The following is a 22,744-nucleotide window of genomic DNA, read 5'->3' on the forward strand; positions in this document are numbered from 1 at the left end:
TTAGCTGCTAACTGCTATCAGCTGTTTTTTAAATGACCACTGACATGTAGTTTTTTTGGCGCTGTTACTGCCTCTGATGTGGGCTCATAGGTGAGACAACTCTGTCCCCCCTATTCTACGATTGTACTTTTTACACAGAACTGCGAGATGGAATAACAACATGAAATTCCTGCCTTGAAGAGGCAGTGTAAAAGGGGCTGCAGTTTGCATTTGATGTGTGTCCTACAAAGTGTTTTTGGGTCATTTTCATAAAATTTTCCAGCCACACTGAAATGTCACAAAAAGGCTACATTTCCTCTTGTTCCTCTCATAGCTAACATCTGGTGAGGAGTGGTACAGACATTCTGGTTACTCTGCTGAATCTCAGCTCGCTATACCTCTGTTCTGTCAGCCTGTTCTCATTCTCAGGGCGTCAAATATGGCAGCTTGGGGTCTGATTGTGACACACAAAGCACCCTTTAGTGTCTGTATGAGGTGCAGTGGGCTTTTAACTAACTCCAGTATAAATTTATTCAAAGCAATAAGGTAAGTGCGAAAAAAATCTGCATAGGGCAGGAACGAGTGATGGTGGAGGGGGTCAAACAAACACCGAACATTCACCCAGGAGACTGGTGTCTGTGTTGTGCCTGAAACCAAAAGTCAATCTTGAGTGTGTTTTTTTTTTAAACTCTTTTAAGAGACATATGTGTCATGTCCCATACACCATGTTACATAATATACTATACTATTTATTAGAACCCAAACCCTGACGTGTTTTCTAAACCTAAGCAAGTACTTTTGCTGCTTAGAGGAAAGTAATTTTGGTGACGAAACCTACCTTTGCTGTGAACACGGGAGTTTATTTTGAAAAGACTCTATGCATGTAACAAGCAAAAATTGATGCAACGTCCCTGAGTGTCCAAAACTGACTACAGAGAGCATCATAGTTGGAAGTGTAGGGTCACTGACCAAGCTGCCATATTTGTTGAGTCGGGGTTAGAACGTGTTGGTTCTGTCCCTTCCGCCTCTCTGTTATCAACTATGCTATGCCAAACTCCTGACCTCCAGGTGCTGTTCTTATGTGCATATTTTTCTCTTCTGCCAAAACAATGAAAGGAGCATCAAATAGTGATTTCAAACAGCTTTGTTTCCAGGTGAGAAAAAAATATCAGGTTAGTGCAGGTAGAAGGTCAAAACAGAGAGCCTTTAGCCTGTTTAGTGGGCCCGTACTCATGTCCACCCTGTCAGGTTAACTGGTTGTCAGTTGGACAGTAAAGGTTACCAACTTGTCTTTATACTGGTCTCAACAATGTCAACAAGATCAGTTTTGGGATAAATGTGTATACAATTTTTCTTCCAACCATGAAAGGCTTGGGTCCAAGTTATCCCATTGCCCCATGGGCCACGAACACCAGAGTCCAATACAAAGTTAATAAAGGTGAACTGGTTGCATTCTGAGAGTGTGTGTATTGAATAAACCAAGGCTCAACCACAAATACCCCTATGTCAGTGAAAACCTGAAATACTGTGCAGCACCGTTGGCACTTTTATTGTTCTAAAGGTCAGTTATTGTGTTTTTTTACCTACAGTATTTCCGGACAGTTTTTTTTTTTTTTATTATTATGTTCTGTTCTTTTGAACTGTAATTTCTTATCTCCTTCCAATCTCTCCTATCTCCTTTCTTCTTAAAGAAATTAGTTCAGGATACTACCACCAATGATTCTGAATGTTAGAAGGTAAAGTTTGATGTATTTATTGTACCCTATACATTCTGTTTCCTGTCTTCTGTGTGTCAGGACGGCTCATGCACAGGGTAAAGCAGAAGCAGCGGTGGCAGCAGCTCAGAAAGCCCAGGAGGAGAGTCGCATGGCGAGGGTCACTGCCAAGCAGTTCTCCCCTTCCTTCCAGCACCCAGGAAACGGTTGGCACAAACACTCCCCAAAATCACAACACATGTATTTACTCATATTCCACACATGTCTACAATCCATAAACCCAGCCAGGCAGAAAATATAGGCAGCAACACGTGTGCCTACACATGCGTGAACAAACACACATGTGTGTATGTCTGTGTGGGATGGTGATAAAGGTCAGTGTAAGCCACCCTCCAGCTTTGCGTTTCTGCCTCTGTCACTCACACCTGTACAGCACCGCAGGTAGCCAACCCACTAGAACATGCACTACTCAGTGACACAAACACACACACCCGCGCAGACACACACTGACTATGACACATACTGTAAACTCCCACTCACAGATACCTGAGATGACAGTGATTGTTCTTTTGCCATCTATTCTGCTCTCAGCGGCTGTCTGTTTTTATTGTGAGGATGTTTATGTCAACAAGCATCAGTGGTGACATTTTGTGACATGTTTGTGTTGATATGTTCACCCTGGACATCATCGTGTACCCTTCTTCGCATTTGATCTCAGATAAAAACAAAGGGGCTGTAGAAAAGTTATTAGGGGGAAAGAAGGGGTCAGAGAAGGGAGGGTAGTTTAATTTTTTGGAAAAGCAGGGGCAGTGTTCATTTTATCAACAAAATTTTGACAGTAAGTGACATGCTTATGTTTCAGGGCTAAATTATAACAACAATGTAAATAAAAAAATATTAACAACAAAAATTGCGGTGAAATCTCTGCTCATTGCCCTGATGAGTAAAGACAAGACGAAACAGTTGGCTCCGTTCGAGCAGACAGCCTAAGTAAGATCGCAGCAGCCATCTCAAAGTAGTGGTTGTTTTCCTTTGTAATCAATATCATTAGCGATTAGCTTGCCTTGCTCCATTAACATATTGTTTAAAATTTAACGGAGCCAAGCTAACTTACGGTAAACATCTATTCCTTCTGTTATATTCATTTATTCTCTTTTGAATTCTTATGACTCATAGACACTAACTCATGTGGCTAACATTTAACATAATTCAGTATTCATTTTACTTCCATGTACAGTAAAGTGTATAAACATCATGTTTTCCAGCTAATGCTTGTCTGCCTTCACAACACAATTTACACATTTTCATGACTTCTGAATTATTAATCGGTTCTAAATTTAGCAGAGGACCTCAGTAATAACAGTAATATAAAGTAATAGTAATATAAATAACTTTAGGCATTCGTTTTTTAATGATATAAAAGAAGTACAGTGAGTCAGTAACTCATTCTTATATTAGATGACTTAATACATAGGCCTAGTCAAAGGTTTGTTTGCTTCTCAATGGAACTTTTACAACCAGGAGAAATAACCTTCAGCAGCCTCCATTACACTATCATGTTGATGAAAAGCACAGATGTTTTTTTAACCAAATTTAAACTTTAGGTGACATTTAGTCCAGGTGCTTTGTGGCAAGTAGCAGACACACACGAGCCCCTGATGAAATGACTAAGTTAACTAGCCTTTGAGCAACACTTCAATGGCGACTTAGCAGTAATGTAGCTGGCCATGCTGTTGTGTCACACTTCATAGTGTGAACAACACAGAAGACTAAAACTAAATTTGTAATCATTGTGAAAATGAATACTGAGCAAGGGAGAGTCTGTAAACTTTTTCTCATTTCACTCTTCCATTGGGATATTTATTGTTAAAAATGCTTTAAGATTAAATAGTTACATTACAAAGATGTCTGGCCGTGCCATTAAGGCATTGTGTAGGCTAATTGATTTAATGGACATATTCATCATTTTGGTTTGTCTACCATAACTTGTCTTTAGTTTTATGTCAACATGTAAATTTCAATGTTATTGGAGGAGGTTATAATGCAGGACTCAACCCTCCCTAATCACTTTCACACAGTCCCTAACATGTCATGTTATTGTCAGTTGTACTGATACTTATTGTGCTTTCATTTAAAGAAGTTTAAAGTAGTCAACAAACATGGAGACAGCATCATAGGTACCCCACCTCACCACCTCCCAAAATGTCTGTCATCTTTCTGACATCATCTGTCTCTTGCAGGCATGGAGGTGCAGCGTCCCAAACGTCAGGTGTCCAGCGAGGTGGAGGGTGAAGGCTTGTCCAGTAGCGCCGGCACTGCCGACAGCCCCGACCTCTACGTGAAGAGTGCTGCGTCCGATGACCCCTCTAATGATGCTGCCACCCCTGACCTCAGCCCCCCTTCTTCTTCACCGCCCCACACACCTCCTCCACCCGCCCGGCCGACCCAACGCAGCAAGAGCGCCCGCTTCCATCGGCAGAGCGCTGTGGACCATGGGGACAAGGGGAAGGATGGAGGAGAGAGGAGTGAGAAAGGTGGCGGAGCAGGGCAGACGGAGATCCAGGTGTTGATGGAGGGAGGAAGTGGGGGGGGTGATGGTGGAGGAGGGAAGGGGGAGTACCCACGGGCCAACAGCTGGAGCGAGGACAAGAGGAGAGCGATGCTGTCAAAAGGAGGAAGTGGGCTCAGCGGACGAGGAGCGAGCCGGACCAACGGACACAAACACAGCTCCTCCAATCACAAGTCCCGGGAGCATGGATCCTCCAATCACAGACAGGCCAGAGGGGACAGGTGGACGGAGTCCTCCTCGTCTGCCTCTTGGACGTCAGGGCACAGGGGCGTGCACGGCAGGGGAGGCCGGCTGCTGGAGCAGGACGAGGAGAAAATTAGCAATTATGAGATGGAGATGAAGCCTTTACAGCCCAGAGACTCCACTACCCACAAGCCCCATGGGCACGGGGAGGAGAGGCACAGCCACAGTCACGCTCACGGAGAGGGGCGCTCGCACACCGTGCAGCGACAGAGGCATAAGAACCGTGAAGGGAGGGAGGGGAGGGAAGGGAAAGAGGGGAGGGAAGGGGGTAAAGACTCAGTGCACAAGCTGGACAGACCGGGGGAAAAGATGGATCCACGGCCGCTACGTCGGGACCTCACCCTCTCCCCCCCTCTGAGGTCCTCCCCCATCACACCAGATCAGCAGGACCACAGCCTCATGCAGAGCAAAGGCAACTCGGTAAGATGCATACTGAGCACACCAACACAACTCTGTTACATGCAAACAACACTTAATCTCTGAAAGATGAGATTGAAGCTGTAAGATGTTTTTTGTTTCAAGAATCTGCTGATATCCTCAACATGGCACTGGACTTCCCTTTCAGGTGTTTTGTGCGGTCACTGGCTGAATCATCATTGCTTTCACTTTAAAGGGGTAGTTCAGATTTTTTTAAAATGGGGTGTTATGAGGTACTAATCCATATTCAGTGTGTTACCTACAGTAGATGTCAGTCGGCGATGTCAGTTTGGAGAAGCAGGCTGGAGTCCGACATGGAAGCCAAGCAATGTACTGCTGTGGATGGGGTCAGCAATAAAACATATTTCAGCCACCTTAAAAAAGTTCCACCCTAAAGCAATCAATATCAGTTTAAGTTCATGCTGTATTGAGAGTGTTTTTGCTGTTTTACCTCTCTGCCACACAGCAGTTTCTAACGGGCAACTGAAGCCGTTATGTTGTTTTCTTCAAGTCCAGACTCCATTGAGAAAAACTACAGTTTAACATCGCTGAAAACAGGAGCTGCTGGTCTACTGCTGCCCTGATCAGTTATACTTATGGTGTTATTTTGTGACTTTGGCATTCAAAAGGGTTATTTCAGATTCACCAAAGTCACCCAAAAACACAAACTAACTAACTTATGTAAGCAGCAGTAGACCAGCAGCTCCTGTGTTGAGCAAGCCAAAATTGCTGTTTTTGTCCATGGGGTTTGGTTGCTTTGAAGATATGGAACTAAAGCCATTAACAGCTTCCTTGTTGGAACAGGCTGTCTGACAGGAAGGTAAACCGGTGAAAATACCTTCAATATAGCATACACTTGAACTGATATTGTTTTAGGTGGGGATTATTTAGGTGGCTTAAATACATTTAGCTGCTGACCCCTTCCACAGCAGTACATTGCTTACTTTCTGTTCCAGCAACCCTGCCCTTTCTCTAAATGGGCTGCATACTGAAAGACACTTACTGTATATAATACACTGACTATGGATAAAAACTTGATGCAACCCCACTTAAAAAAAACTGAATTATTCATTTAACAGTCACTGTAAATAGACAGCCATAACATTAGATTACAAAAATTCCATCAGTACAGATTTGCTTTTTGCAGCTTTCTTAGGACCTTCACTGACGAACTCCTGATGAACAACCCTGTAAATATTTCCCGGTTTAAGAATTTAGCTGGAGGATTAAATGTTTCTCTTGTGTACTGTTTTGGAGGGCACGGTGGCATGGTACAAGTAGGGAGCCAAGCAAGCGGCCTCCACTCTGCCTCCAGTTAGACACTGAATTCTTATCAGCTGCAGGGCTGCTGTTGAGTCTGATCTCTGACCTCCCTGTGAAGCGGGTCAGGAGGCAATTTTCTGAGGATCAAAAGTTCTTCCACAGTGAAGTTTTATTTTTTAAAAGATGTACTATGCAGGATAGTTGGTTACTGTTTTTAAACACACTTGCCAGCAAAAGAGAAAGTAAAATCCAACCCCAGATTCACTCGTTTGGCGTTTGGTAAACGCCATTTATAGGTACGCGCCTATAAATCTCTGGAATGCAGAAAATAAGAAGAAAATAAGAACAGGACAGTCTCTGCAGAAAAATACAATAGCACTCACTTCTCGTGGGCCATAGGTGATACTGCTGTATGAATCTACACATTGTTTTTCATTTCTTAAGACAACATACTGGAAAGAGAGGTTTTTTTTTTATTTCGCACATCTAGAAATAACCTGGAAATTTCAATGATAGAAATTCAAACTACATACATTCAGATAAACTGATTTTAAAGTAAAACCTAAAATGTTAATGGTTGAATTTCACCATTAAAGAGGCTATAGTCAATATTTTTATATTCACAATGGATCACATGACCACTTGTTTGTAAAATAGGATGTTTGTAGTGATAACCTTGCAGAGAATAATCACATGACTTTGTAGTTCCCCTCAACTCTACATAATATTTTCTTTTATTTCATTGTTTAAAATTGTCCAGCCCCACAACCTTACCATTGTGATTCACTCTCACACCTCTCATCTGTGTTGTTTTCAGCCGTAGCAGGCAGCTGTTTTCAGCAAGAACCCGTAAAATTCAACAGTACACCGCCTGCTTAACACGAAACACTAAAAAGACTCTGTTAGCAACTAGCGGTGAACGAGCATTTAGCAGCCAAAGAACCAGATATTTTTCTCAGGAGTTGGTGAAGACCAAAAACAGAGCCAAAAGAAAAGTAAATATTGGACTCAGGTGGACACAAACAAGTGTGCTGGATGTACGTGTTTGCTAACCAGCTAACATCTCTTCAACTGCATGTCTTTGGTCGCGTGTGTGTGTGCAAGTGTATTATAGTGTGAAAAAAATTCCCCGGGGTTTATTAAAGTGTCAGTTAAACTTTTAAACATGGTATTGAGTTAAACTACAAGACTCAAAACCTTATGGTTGGTTTTTGCTTCCATATAATCAAAGTTTTTTAATAATGATAGAATGTAAAAAATACTAATATAATTTGCATTCTTTATGAAATCAGATTAATTTCTACATGCTTATGTGAAGTCTGATTGAAAATCCACGACCATAAACACTGTCCCTAGTGATTACAGGTGTAATGCTTTAATACGTATCAGCATCACTGTGTGTTGCCACGTGGTCAATGTACAGTATGAGCTGTGCCTGGATTTTCAGTGACAGTGATTAACACCCTCATTCATCTAATCAAGCAAGCATTTTTAACACACGAGGACAAACAGCTGCAAAGTAAACCGGCACAGTCAGCATATTTTATTTGTTTGTTCATTTGTTATGGTTCAGTAATACACATAATAAACTAATGGCTCAATACTGTTATTGTATTATTTTTGTTAATTTGGCCATCACTCCTGCTGGTTTTCATAATAATATACACACCTGTGTCGTGGTTGGTATCTGAGGGTGTGCTGCCTCTGCTGGACACAGCTTTACAGCTACAATGCCTCATTGTTTTTATGATACAGTTATACTCAGGGCTTTTTAAAACCTGTCTGATTGTTTGTGTTGCTAAGCCTAATGAACCGTTATAAGATTATGTCTAGCAGAGTATCTCTACAAATTAATCTGATGGGTACATTATTATGATAACTGATTTTAAGGGATGGCTCAAACAAAGGGAGAACAGATCTAGAATTAAGATTTAAAAAGAAAAAAATCACACCAAACTGGGTAAAACATGTACTGTAGCAATGACATTTTTCTTCACAGGAAACAGCACCAGACCAAAAGTACACATGCTCCTATGTCCATACAGAAAGGAAAATATTTGCTTTGTACATTTCTGCAAAACAAGGACATGTTACATTTCCACATTTCATATGTATCAAATCAGTGTCTTTAATGTGATGTAATATATGTGCTGACTGTGTCATCTGGAGGTGGAGGGGATGGTGGATGGCGTGACACCTAGGCTAGAAACCTGCCAAGCTGTAGACCACTGTTCAAGACCAACAAACAACAAAACCTATTGTGATTTAGCGAGTCATCACTGTGTTTTTAGTAGCTTTTTGGGTACCCACTTGGCTGTTTTGTAGCAACCCACGTGCAGTGATAGTGCCACGAAAACTGGTTCTTTTGTACATCACTGCTTTCCCTGACGGGGTGTGCCACCAAAACCATGTATTTTAAGCCACAGTGTTATATAACCCTAACCCTAACCGAGGGGTTTTTGTGCCTAAATCTAACTACAACTTAACCACAGCGCTGTTGAAAACATAAAGTTTCAACATATTCACCATATAATAATATGCAAATGTAAGGCATTGGTGGTTTGCAGAAATGTACAATGCCAACATTTTTTCGGTGACTGGGTTGCCATACACAAATAAATGTGAACAGGGAAGTGCACATTCTTAGTGTGCACATGTTGCTTATATTTGAATAAATCCTTAGATTCCCTTAGCCTGCATTAATTAATTATGGGCTGCTTTGGCGCCTTTGTAAAGTTGATATTTCAAATGATTTAGATAGTAATAGCAAAAGTAGTTGAAATTGAAAAGGCACAGAGCAACATTACATTCGCATTTAATTGCTAGCATTCAACTATAGTCATGTTTCCGTCCACCTAACGAATGAAAAATATCTGGCTCTTCAGCAGCTTAATGCTACACTGTGTTCACCAGCTAGTCACCAGCTTCGTTTGTCTGCTGTCTGGTGCTGGGCAGGTAGCTCAAAGTGAGTTTATCAGAGCTTTTTGCCAAAACAGCTGCTGGAAAACACTTGTGACAATGCTGAGACTGAAACAAAACCTAAATGTTGCAGGCCACAACAAGTTGAAAAAATTGCTGTAAAGCTCTGTAGAACTGAGATGAACTGTTGAGTCAGTTGATAATTCTTTGAAGTTTCATCACTGTAGAGGTGTTTCCATCAAGCTGTTTTAATGCAAGTTTCCAATTTGCACATAAAAAACCTGGAAATGTCAAAAATTTGAAGGAGGTGGAAACTTTTGGTTAAAGTCAATAGCGACTAAGTGGAATGGAAAGAGATTCAGCCAATAAATGATGATGTACAGTCATTGTATAGGCCACTGTAAGTTCTGTTTGTCATCTCTGGCTGGTTTTTAACATGCATTTGTATGCACACAGGGATGTTACCAAAACTCTTCTAAGAGCACATAGCTGTGATATAAATTGTTAAAAAACAAAAACTCTCTTTTCATTGTTCAGTGTGCTCTCCGTTATTATACATCTATTGTTTTCCTTTGTTTGAGGTTTAATTGGGGCTCTTTGAAATATGTCATTTCATTGCACCTTCTTCTGCAGCATCACCTCACAGGAGAATTAGAGCCACCTGCTGCTTATCTCGCAGAACCACCTCCCAATACTTGCATAACATTAGTGGATAGAAAAGTACACATATTTGCATTCTCTTTTGCCAATCTTCTGAAAATTTGATTAAAATTTGCGCTACATTTGGATGGAAATCCAACTTATGAGTGACCCATTTCACTTTACATGTGATCATTCTGTCCATTGTTAATATAAAAATATTGATCATAGCAGCTTTAAATTTCAGTACTTTGGACCTCTTCATGGCTCTGTTTGGCCCTAATATCACCCTGGACAGCAGCTGTATGGTGCATTTGTCATATCTGTCATGTCACTGCCACACATTGATTTGACTAAAAGGATTTGTTGCCCACTGTCATGAGGATACATTCCATCCCCAGTGACATAACACAATGTTATCCCACATATTAAGATAATCCTGGGGGAGAGGCACAAGGTTTAACCTTGTGAAATAAAGAAAGATTTTTTTGTACTATGAGCAAGCAAGGGGGATTACGCTGTTTTAATATAATTTTTTGGCTACGTCTTGACTCAGGCTGGTGGACGGCCCCAACCACGCTAATCCTGGATGATAATACGGTCACAGCATTAGCTAATGAAACCAACAGGAAAATCAGCTGCAAGTTGATACCATACATCGTATGCTACAGACATCCTGAGTGCTAATACAATCTCTCTCTCTCATACACAAACACACACACACACACACACTTGTGTGTTAACTGTTAAATACAGTTCCATACTCCTCACACAACTTAAATACAAATTTGTCCGCAGTGGTGTGATGACAAAATGAAGAAGTCGGATATTTGGTACTTCAGTGGCTGATGGTGCTACCGGCTACATGAAAACCTGAAGCCTAAACCACACACACACACACACACACACACACACACTCAGATATACAGGCAGAGAGACAACCCCAACGGTCCTCTCTGCACCTTAGTAACAGCAGACTGGCAAACTAGCCCCTTCCTCACAGAAGGCCCCCTATTGGTTAACCAGCGCTCTGTTGCTAGGGAACAGCTTATGCCTTGCTTCAACGGCGGCCAATCGGTGGGTGTGTGTCAGTGACAGGGGGGCGGGGGGTGGTTGGAGGTGGGGTGTATGTGTGTGTGCTTGTGTGTGTGTGTGTGTGTGTGTGTGTGTGTTTGCAGCCGCAGAGAAGCAAGTGAGATTTGTGTAAGACAGGTTCATAGCATACACAGATACTATCACACTCTGATAAATACACACAGGGAACACTGCGAACACCATGGGAACAATGGGGCTGCTCTGACACAGACGTGAGCGCGCATGAACACACACACACACACACACACACACACACAAAGGACCTCTTTTTGTTAATCAATCAATCAATCAATCAATCAATCAAACTTTATTGATATGGTGCTTTTTGCAATACAAAAGTACATTACATAGAAACAAAAAAGAGATGCTTACTCTGACTGTATCCAGTATGGAATCTCTGTACCAAAATAGCACTGCACCTCTGTGTCCACTAAAAGACATCAACCAGTCGTCATCATGGAACACAGAAATGAACCTCTGTGCATCCCAAAGGCTCATATTTACAGGAACAACACCTCAGTAAGATGTGTCCCCAGACGACCGAGCCTTTCATGGCCCTCAATAACAAAAACTAACATGATGACAAAGAGATCTTGAAAGTGAAGAAATAAAATGACATTAAATATGAAGGAACAGGTTAGTGGATAAACCAGTAACTATGAGCTAAAAATAACATCTTAAGATTTTGCTTTCCAACAGATTGTGATGCCATCGGCCCCAGACAGACACAAAAACCTGCTTCTCTGTTGTTCTTATAAATCATGGGACAACTTAAAAGCCAGTGCTGAACAAAGGAGCAGATTTAGCAGGGCCCCTTCTTTAAAGCGTATTTCACATGTAATCAGTCACCACTCCAGTGAGTGATTTGAAAACCAAGAGTAGAATATTAAAATGTACAAAGAAGAATCCACAATCAAAGAGACTTTAAAACAGAATATCTACACATAATATGTCCTCTCCTGCTGACTGTGGTCAGCACACATGCTGCTGCATTTTGGCTGGGCTGCAGTTTATGTAAAGCTTTCTTAGGTGGGCCACAAAAGAAAGCATGCCTGCTAGTGGTAAGCACGCATAGGCTTGTTGGTATCTTTGTAGGAGAGATGTGGCTGTACTTTTTCAGTATTTTCTAAGATGATAAAAGGCAGTGCTGGTGGTATTTTATATGTGAGCATCAAAATTCAAATGTGGATCAAAAATCAGACCGAGGTTACTAGCTTGGGCCTGATGTTTTTCAAGGATTTCAGTGCACTGCACAACATCTTTCTCTGAGCCTGTGCTGTAAATATTTAGAAAACAATAAAATATCTTTATATATTTTAAAAAGCAGGATGGTGGGTGGTGGTGTTGCATCATTATCATGGAGGAGACCAGGGTTTGCATCTCATCCCAGACCTGCACTGCATTGTTTGATATCTGTAAATGGTCTATAGGGCAATGAAAATCAATTTTCTGTTCACTGGTAATATTTTTAGTGGTTGCATTTAAAGTCTGAAAAACAGTGGTACTAGATTGTAGCCTTGAGGCATCCCACACTTCAATATTAGCAAAATAGTGGTCACTAATACCCTTTTTGTTTTATAAAATTAGCTTTGGTTCTTTAAGTGGTTCCACTCGAGATTCTTGTAACCTTGTTGCTATTGTGAACCAGCTCGCATCTCCACCATTTGTGAGCAGAGCAATTGTAATCAAGGATCTGTCATTACCAGAGGGCATTACACAGTGCACAACAGAATTAAACAGTAGAAGCAAGATGACCGATTGCATTAATTACCTGTGAGCTGTTATCAGTTGCAGATATTTGTTTTTATAAATAAAAAAAAGAAGCATGGGCCAACTATTAATAATAAGGAGATGTAGAAGAGTATTCCATGCAAGACTTCGTCCTCTCTTTCCAGTGTCCAGAATATGACACACCCAGCTGTGTTATCAAGGTTTGCACTTCAGGTCAACTAAAACAAGCTAAGACAAAAACAAGGTAATGTGCTAACAAAGAGTTGCCTATTTACACATTCAACAAACATGGAGCAACATTAGCATTCATTTCATCTGGGTTCTGGCCACCTAAAGTCCAGTATTCACCCTACTCTCAGCTCTGTTCTGGCCTCCAAGCTCCTTATCTGCTAGCTTCTAATTTTGTCTGTCATTTGGTGCTGGGCAGGTAGAGTACAGTGGGTTTATTATAGTTTGTTTGCTGAAAACAGCTGCCTGCTGCTGCTGCTGCTGCTGCTGTAAGTACTGTAGGGGTTGATAAGAGTGGTAAAACTGAACAAAATTAAATTTGTGGGTATTAAGACTAAAGATTAGCCAAATGAAAAGCTCTGCAGATCATTTTCATGGTGCTAGTCACTGTGAACGACCATTTTCGCATTACATATAGTCATTTGATTAGTTATTGATATAAAAATATCACTTGGTGAAGCATTAAGGTAAAGATAAATGTTAAAAACGGTCTTTCTAGTGATTTTACTGCATAATTGTTTAAAGTTGGCCTAAAGGACACATCTTACTTTTCTGTAAGAGATGTTTCACAGTGGCAGCTCTCGGTGCCAGGGGAAGATGCCAGGAAGCAGGAAAATGACTTGTTCTTTGCCAGCACTTCATCCTCAGGATAATAAGCATTCTGTTATGAAAAGTGTTCGGCAGGGTCAAGGGAGCTGGTGGTGAGATTAAGCTGCATTTCTCTTTTGAAGACAGCAAAGTGCTTTTAAGCAAAGGGAAAAGAATGGCAAAGAGGGGCTCACACTTTTTGTACCATGATTATACTTAACCTGATCTTTGTTATCTCTGAGGAGTACTGCTCTGTGCTCTGTGCGGTTTTTATGATTTTAAACCACAAAGATTAAGAAAAAAACGTCTCTGCTGAGGTGTTTTTGAAAAGTAAATAGTAGTTAAAAAATAGGTTGTGAGTTCAGCATTTCTGGTGCTGCACGGTCCTTTAGTCATACTTGAGGACTGAAGTAATAAAAGACATACTGATTTCAAAGTGCTATACCAGTCACTGAAAGAGTAAAATAAAATGACTCAGAAATACATTGCAAGTACTGTCACTTATTACAGATAAACAATAACATGTATAAAATGCAGTTGGAGATTTGCTTAAGATTCATCAACCTAAATTGCTACACCTCCAATACAATACAATTCCTTTAAAAGAGAATTAAGTGAAAAAAAGGGGGTTCATGCAATAATTTATGTGAAAAGTGGCATGCCATCGCTTTATTTCTCAACTATTTTTCCTCAGTTTTTTCCCAAAAAAATTGGAAGGAAAAAACAATGTACTTTTGAAATTTGTGTGGAATCTGTACATTTTTTTTTGACAAAACTCAGTTTTCTTTCTTGAGTCTTTCTTGAGTTGAATGTGCAAAATTCTTAAAGCAATTGCTCAACATTTTGAGAAATACATTTATTATATTTCTAGCAGAAACTTAGATCAGATCTTTATGCTAACATGACACTACAACCAGCAGCATTTATCTTAACTTAGTGTTAAGACTTGAAAAAGGGTGAAACAGCTAGCTTGGCTCTGCCCAAAGGTCTGAAAAATCTAAAGCACAGTGATTAATATGTCAGTATCTTTTTTTTTTAAGCAAATACGTGTATTTTCAAGCATGTCCCACTTTTTGGTTAAAGGAATACTTCACCCACCAAATTACCATTCTTATATCAATTTATCACCCATGTTACACATAATTTCTCAAGAAAACATAATTATTCTTGCATGTCACCAGTGAACAAAGAATCCAAAAACGGAGAAAGTTCTTATGAGTTAAAGTCATATATGTCCCATTTAACAACAGCAAAACTATATCAAAATAGCCATTAACAAACTCGTACACAACTCATGCAGTATAATCCAAGTCTCATTTATTCAGTCATGTGCTCAGTACTTCCCAAACACATGCATTTTCACTTAAACCTTAGCATATAATACTGAACTGAAAGTGACACTTATCTATGCTCTTTTCAAAGCCGGAGTCCATTGGAAAAAACAGTAATTTTAGCTTGTTGATCATGGAAGCTGCTAATCTACCACTGCCTCCATCAGTTAGTTTGTTTGTGTTACTATGTGACTTTGGTGTTTTAAAGGATTAGTTTGGATTCACCAAAGTCACAAAATAATGCAAAGAAAGTACTGATTGAGGCAGCAATAGACCAGCAGCTCCTGTGTTTAACATGATAAAATGAATGTATTTGTTAATGGAATCTTCTTGGAAGGTAAGAGAGTGTAGATAGTTTTTACTTTCAGTTCAGTTTTTCATGGTAAGGTTTAAGTGAAAATGCATGTGTTTGGGAAGTACTGAGCATATGGCTAGAAAAATGAGACTTGGATTATACTGCATGAGTTGTGTGAGAGTTTGTAAATTGATGTTTTGATATAGTTTTGTTGTTAAATGTGGACCCCAGTGACTTCTATTCATTAAGACTTTTAGTTTACTGGAGGCCAGTTTCCATTGGATTTACTCACTGAAAATCCTAATTGTGAATGGTTATCCTCCATCAGCACAAATGAAATAATTAGACTGAAAAATAATCAAATTATTCAAAGTCAGGAATTGGACTATAGTGCATGGACTATTTTTAAATAAACAAAAATGAACACATTTTCTCACTGAGTAGAGGTAAAGAAAAAAGGCTAATGATCAGAGGATTTCATCCACCTGCTCTGGTAATTATCTATGACACAGATCTGTGATAAGCCTGTCACCGGATTGATCAGCAGAAACCTTGTTAGCAGCCACTCTGGACAAATTCATTTAAAACAATGTTGCACTAATGTTGCTTGGTATCAGCGTGCATGGTTACTCAGAGTCCCATTTTCCCTCTCCCATTGCAACTATTGTTAATATTATTTCAGAGGTAGACTTAATTAAAAACATAGGTGTTCTGTGCCTCCTCTTCGGGTAAATCCTCCGATAAGACCAAAATACTCTTCATGTAAATACTTTTAAAAGATGTTTTATTTTCATTATGTATGAGGGATTCTTTGTGGGCTATGAAGAAAAACTGCTGCATCGGTGAGAATGTCAGTGAATATACTAGACTCACTTTAACATATTTACCCAGAGTGGACAGGTGGTCAGAAAGACTGGCCTTCACCCACACGACCCAGGTTGTCAGCAAGCATCTGTTTAAGTGTCACTGAGCAAGACAGTGACTCCCCGCCAGCTCCAGGCTGCTGTTCTGCAGCCGAGTTCGCCCTTTGACCTCCCTCTGTCAGAGAAGGTGGGCCTCCCTGTGGGATCAACACGTATTATTTATCTTAAGATGCAAATTGCTCCTTCATCATTTCACTGCGTATATGCATCATCATTGCTGCTGGGTCTTATCTCCATGTCCTGCAAAGATGCTACAAATATTTAATAACATTAAAATTTGTTTAATTTTCTTGACATATTTTTAAGCTTGGTATTATGTCATGTTTCCACAAACCAACAAAACAATATAAACCAGATATCTAGAAACAGTGGTAAAGTGAAAACTAAATCTGTTTAGTTATATCAGATTGTCTAAGAAAGTAGGTTGACATAGTTTGCTTTGTATTTATCTAATTGCTTTGTATCCATTGGTAATTGTGTCCCACTGATCTGTGGAGTTCCTCAAGGCCCAGTCCTGGGACTTCTCCTATTCTCCCTCTATATGCTCTTTTTAGGGCACAATATCCATCAATATTTGTCTTTGTTATTGCTATGCCAATGATGTCCATCTTAATGTATTTGTAAAACTAGGGCAATTGTTTAATTTGACTATTTTAGCTAATTTTCATGAAATGAGAGCCTCATAGTTTCCTGCAGTTAAATCACAAAACTAAGGTTGTCACAGAGGTTCCTTGGCTTCTAACTCAGACACCTTCAGTTGGTTATTCAGTCACAGATTGCCAAGATATTCCCATTTATCTGTCAAACAGCTCGAAAAACATTGTTTTGTATCATAACGTCTGGACTATAGCAATCCATTGTATTCTTGTTTAAGCCAAGGAGCTGTAGCACTACCAACAATGACATCACAGCCTTCCCACATGGACCTGGTGCTGGCTTTACTACACTGATGTTCTGTAAAATTTAGGATTGAATTCAAAAGATGTGGCATCACACAATTGGGTTTCATCCTATTAACGATGGGAACTGATCACATATATATCAGGTTGCTTACCCTGATTTGTTCTTATTCTTCAATTATTTTGAATTAGGAGGAAATGCTTTTTATTGTTATTTTTATAACTGTGAAGGACTTCACAACCCTGGTTTTGAAATGTGCTTCATAAATAAAGTTTTACTTACTTACTAACCTACTTGTTATTTCTAAAGGCATTTTAGGCTAGACAGAGAATAATCAGGCTGATCTGTGGGTATATCCAGTAATTGAAAAAGAGGATGGTTTTCTCAACATATCTGATGAGAACATCAGCCACACTGTGGCTGACATTAACTCATAAGAAAATTTCTATTCTATTAGTTTTCAGCATCACACAGCAACACTAAAGCCAATATCAACATTTATGCAACATAGGGAAATGTTGCTGCTGTCAGGTGAAAAGCTTACATCTTCACAGTGTGAGAGAATTGTATTTAACTTGACACCCAAGTGTTTAAGTTTTAGATTCTTTTTTTTTAAGATTTTATAAACCCCAGAGCTGTAGGATTTTCTAAATCACTAAAAGAGCCCCCATCAGAGGAGGTGACAGTTACTAGAATTCACCCGACAGCAGTGGGATGATTGATGTGCATGCAGTTATGCAAGGACCGATAACGTGATGTTAAAAGTATGACATTATTTCAACACACACAAAAATCCTCTTATTACCAATGACTTTGTAGGAATACGTTGATAAAGTAGGGGGGAATCATCAATCTTTATGTGAAAAACTGGAGTTTGGTCCTTTAAACTGTTAAAGGGGACCTTATATGTAGTGTTATGGTGAAGCATGTTCATATTAGCATGGCCAAAGTTTCACATAAGGGCATAAACATATGTAGAAGTAATCCCTGAGAGTCTTTCTACTGTTCTGAACTTTATGGGCTCTAGTTTCGCAGACCGGGCGAGGTGGAGGCGCAGCGCACCTGCGCTTCGCCAACTGGGTGTGGCCAGGCGGATTTTGCAAGTTTGGCACACCATGCGCGCTGGCGCAGCTACTTGTCTGTCCCACCTCCGTCCCGCCTACCTGCGCAAGTCGGAAAGAGGGAGGAGAGAAGGCGTGGAGTGGATTTTACACACACACCAATCAAATGAGCCCCTCTCCTCGCCCTTAAATGCGCCGCGCGAAGGTGTAATGAGAGTTTACTCAATTCGCCATGGCAAAAGAGAGCAGCAGTGTCAGACGGCCAAACTTCTCCCAGGAGGAAACTTATGTTTTGGTCCGGGAGGTCTGCTCGCAGTGTCTGAATATACGGAACTGCGAGCAGACCTCCGCAGGCTGATGATGCAAAGGTGGCCTGGGAGGAGGTCACCACAATTGTAAATCAATGTTGCATTTCTCTCATGCACGCGTGCGCACTCTCTTTCTCTCTCACAGTCTCACTCTGTTTCTTTTCTTTTAACTTTTCTAAGATGACAGATGCTGAATATATACTCCTTATCTGATGCTGTGGCTGTTTGTGGTTGGCTGAGAGGGATGTGAACTCAGTTTGCAGCTGTGTTAATCAAATCAGGTTGGGTTTCCATTACGCGTGCCAAACGTGCCAAATGGTGCCAATCCCCTTTGATCTGACATCAGATGTGACGAGACAGTCTATATAGAGATACATTTTTGTGCTGATTGCAGATAGTTGCATTGAGTAGTGGTTTTTGTGGGTATTTATTTTATTGTTGATGTGCCTGATATTCTGGAAACCTGCCTGTGAGGTTTTGGTGACGTGTGCGCACTGTCCGCCGGTCAGCGAAACTTCGGCTTACACCGGCTACGCTCTGCCTGCGCTGACAGTAGACCTGGTGTCAGCTGGCGAGCTTTTAGCGCACCTTTGGCGAAGCCTTTTGGCACGAAACTGTCACAGCGCCAAGCTGGATCTGTCAACACCCCTCCCCCGCTGCGCCGCCACACCCATCTCGGCACACCTCGGGCTGCCAAACTACCAAACTGAGCGCTCCTCGGGTTGCGCTGCTTGAAACTAGCTCTGCGCGGGGTTCGCCACACTGCGCCACCCTGCGCCACGCCGGGAAACTAGAGCCCTAAGTGTCCAACAGGTTGTTTTTTTTTACTGTGGCTACAGTATGATGTCATAGTGTGATGGATCTCTTAATATAGTCATCTGCTCCAGGCATGCTGCAAGTGTTTAGATTACATAGCCTACACTGCTGAATGTAGCTACATGCTAACATCAGGGAAACATGTAAATTTGGTTGCAGATGTTGTTAATTCTCCCCAGTTTGGATCAAATTTCTCCTGGAACATGTCCGCTTGTGTTTAAAACCTTTTATTGGGGATTTTGTAGGGTAGAACATACCGCTATTCTCCGTTATAGTCATTACCCGGCTGCAATGATGGTGCAGAGAGATACAGAAGACCTGGAAATACTGACCAATCAGAGCAGACTGGGCTTTTTTGAAAGGGGGGTTTAAAGAGACAGACAGATGTGAACACAGGTTTTCCAGCAAAGACAGAATGAGGTTAATAAAGTGTTTTTAACTATTAAAACATGTAGCAGAAACATCAAATACAAGTATCAACCTGAAAATAAGCATAATAGGTCCCCTTTAGTGTTTACTCACAGCACCTCACTACCTATATATATATATATAAAACCACTGGTTGGTTATTAGGTGTGTGTTCCCCTTTACTTTATTGACATAATAATGACCAACTGTGGTAATAAGAAATGTCTAGGCCTTTCTGCATTGCTTTGGTTAAAAGGTAAATGGATGAATATAAATGACTGCGCACATTTGTATGTCTTAGCAGGTTAGATATACTGTCTGTATGAAAACAGCCTTGTGTGTGAGCTCTGAGTGTGTGTCCTGATTATTGACACTCTCGCCTTTTCTCTCTTTCTCTCTCTCTCTCTCTCCCACGCAGGCCTACAGCTCTATCCTGGTTGTCATGGTGATTCTGCTCAACATTGGAGTGGCTATTTTGTTTATCCACTTTTTTATTTAAAGACAGCACCGCTTTCAGAGTCAGCCTATCTATGCTACAACAACTATAAATTCATATGAGTATTACGACCAATCTGCCACCCCTTCGTGTTCCTGGTGGGAGGACCGCAACCGGCCGAGGGAAGACGAGGACCAAGGAGGGCTCCACCAATATTTGGGCTAAAGGTGGCTAACCCGGGCTAACCTCGGCTACGCTCTCCCCAGTCGTCTGGAGAGAGATGCCGAAGTGTGTAGCCCAAAGAAGTGGATGAAAGAGGGGGTGAACCAGTCCAGGTAACTGGACCACAGGGAGATTATATAGTCCAGAAACTGGACTTAAGTGAGCTTCAACAGTTCACATACAGACTCAAATGGGCTGTACCGGTCTGATCCCCAGGCCACGAGAGCTGCAGCTGGCATTACAGCGAGATGTCTGCTTCCACTGTCTGCAGACAGGACTGACAAGACAGACTTTTTCATCTTCAAATCATAGTTTTCAACAGATTTGTAACTTATAATTTATTTATTAACATTTTCTCTCATGTACAATATGTTGATGGATATATTCTTTATTTTGTAACCCTCCACCCCTCTTTATATAACTCCTGCCTTTTGGTTCCTCCTCCTGTCCTGGTGTTGTTACTGATGGTACAGGGTGTGTGTTAATGTGTGTGTGTGTGTGTGTGTGTGTGTGTGAGCTGGCTGTATACATGGTTGATGGCTCCCTGTCCAAGCACACACACTCACACACTCATTGCTTTTACCCCATTCCTCTCATTCATTCGTCCTTGCTCTGATGTCTGTCTCCTCTCATTCTTCATCTCATGCTGAGAGTGAGAATTTTGTGTGTGTGCATGCGTGTGTGCGTCTCTGCATACTGTATTTACAGTATGTTTGCAGTGTACATGTTTTTTGTGCAGAATGTGAGCGTGTTTGCGACTGCATCAAGACGGCATGTCTTCATGTGTGTGTATGTATTTATGTGCGTGTGCTCTCCAAGTAGCTCAGTGGCCTTTCACGCTGTTCATGAACTTTACCAGAGCATCTCATGAGAACGCAGTCACCGCTCATCCACATCTAGCCTACTAGCATCAGCTGACAGCTGTGCTCTCTCCATCTCTCCCTCCTACTCTCTCCCACCTCCACACACACCAGTCAGAGGATGGAGCTTCCTCTGAGTTGGTGGTAGTTCAAGACAGACTGTCCTTGGCAAAGCCCTGCACCTACTGTACCACTAGCTGAGGTATTTAGAGGAAATACTGCATTCAGTGAAGCAGAGCCTGTATGTGTAACACCAGAACTACAGTTTTAAAGACAATATCATATTGATAAATCAGTGTCTCCCACTGCTTCTCTCAAAACATAACCTGATGACAACAACAACATCTTTTATACTATACTTGCAAGATGTCTGAAAAAAATACTAGTCGCCACCTGCCTTGCTTTTGTAGCGCAATCGATAAAAGTACAACAATGCATGCATATGTACTGTAATATCTTAGTTGTGCATTGGATCTGAAAGCATAAAAAGCTTCAGAAGCACATGCGACATGTTAAGTTTTGATAGGAGCAGTGTCTGGAGAGAAGCCTATTTGATACTGATCATGAAGCTGGGATAAAACAGCAGAGTCAAAATTTCTGTTATTGATCTTTTCTGGGTTAAATGAAACAAAGTGAAACCTCGATGTTAGGCTAAGTGATACTCGGAGCAGCCTGATAGGAACAAACTGGAAATGATGCAAATCTGTTGTAGTGTAGTAGCAAGCAGTGGGCAGGATCAAGGTCAGGATTTACAGCCTCCTTTCCTCAGCTTCTTCTCCAATCATCCTAAACCCTCTATGACAAACAAACAGACACAAACACCAGTCATAATTTAATTATGTTTTATAGTAACTGGGTATGTGTGTCTCAAACCCATCTGGCAGACCAGCCTCTGTGTTTGTTTGCATATGTGCACATGAATGCTCATCGGACTGTGTGAACATGTGTGTGCATCCTGCTCCTTCCACGTGATTGGATGGGATGGCAGAGCCTATTGCCATCGGTAACAACTTCCAGGAGGCAGGGAGGTTCGCTGTTGTTTTTCTGTCCGACAGCGTTTCTCAAACTACGGACTGGAACTCAAACTCGGCTGTAGGCTCATTTCTGGTGTTTCCCCCACATTATTACAAGAGTACAGTCTAATGTGCCTGCACCCCGAGAGGCAGAACGATGTAATTTTCGTTTCATTTCAGTCCCAGACTGAAAAAGGTTCAAAAAGCTCTGCTGTATGCCATCAGCCTGGTGACGATGCCCTGCGTCACCCTGTTAGTCCGCAGCATGCTACAGCATGCCAAGCTCTCTCTCTATAGTTTGACTCTTCTTTCTTTCTTTCTTTCTTTCTTTCTTTCTTTCTTTCTTTCTTTCTGTTTCTGGGAATTACTCTGTTTTGTTTTTGAGTTATGTGGAGAAAATAATGAAAGTGTTTGAAAGAAAATGACTCCCGGCTCCTGTGTTTTTAATCTTTCTCTGTCTTTGTGATGCGGTGTTGTGTTTTCATACTTTTTCTGTCTGTGACTGTGTGTTAGACAGCATCCCTGATGCAGAGAGGGAGTGGCACAGGCCTGGTTAAGAGGGAGGGGTGTGGTAACTATAGCAACCTTAACTAAATTTTCTTCCGTCAGCGGGTGGGCGGGGCTTGTCGTTGGGGGCGGGGTTTATCTCTTGAGACCAATGTTCTCAATGAGAGTGAGGATGGGGGGGGGCGGCTGTATTGACTGAGAGAGGAGAAACATGAAGAACTACACAGGAGGGCACAGTGAGGGGAAAATGAGGCTATAAATGTTTAATCAAGTACATC

At 41.1% G+C, this 22,744-nt stretch overlaps 1 protein-coding gene across 1 annotated transcript in view; it reads left to right on the forward strand.

The window, feature by feature from the left end:
- The window catches only part of jph3b (junctophilin 3b), a 64,575-nt gene extending 42,191 nt beyond the window's left edge, over positions 1 to 22,384 (forward strand). Inside the window, exons 4-6 of the mRNA XM_033635816.2 lie at positions 1,776 to 1,900; positions 3,935 to 4,926; positions 19,847 to 22,384. Of these exons, the coding sequence (XP_033491707.2) occupies positions 1,776 to 1,900; positions 3,935 to 4,926; positions 19,847 to 19,927 (1,198 nt within the window). The 3' untranslated portion in view covers positions 19,928 to 22,384. The remainder of the gene's footprint in view (positions 1 to 1,775; positions 1,901 to 3,934; positions 4,927 to 19,846) is intronic.
- Positions 22,385 to 22,744: the final 360 nt, after the last annotated feature.

Source organism: Epinephelus lanceolatus, chromosome 5 (genome assembly GCF_041903045.1).
Source record: "Epinephelus lanceolatus isolate andai-2023 chromosome 5, ASM4190304v1, whole genome shotgun sequence".
NCBI classification, from domain to species: domain Eukaryota; kingdom Metazoa; phylum Chordata; class Actinopteri; order Perciformes; family Serranidae; genus Epinephelus; species Epinephelus lanceolatus.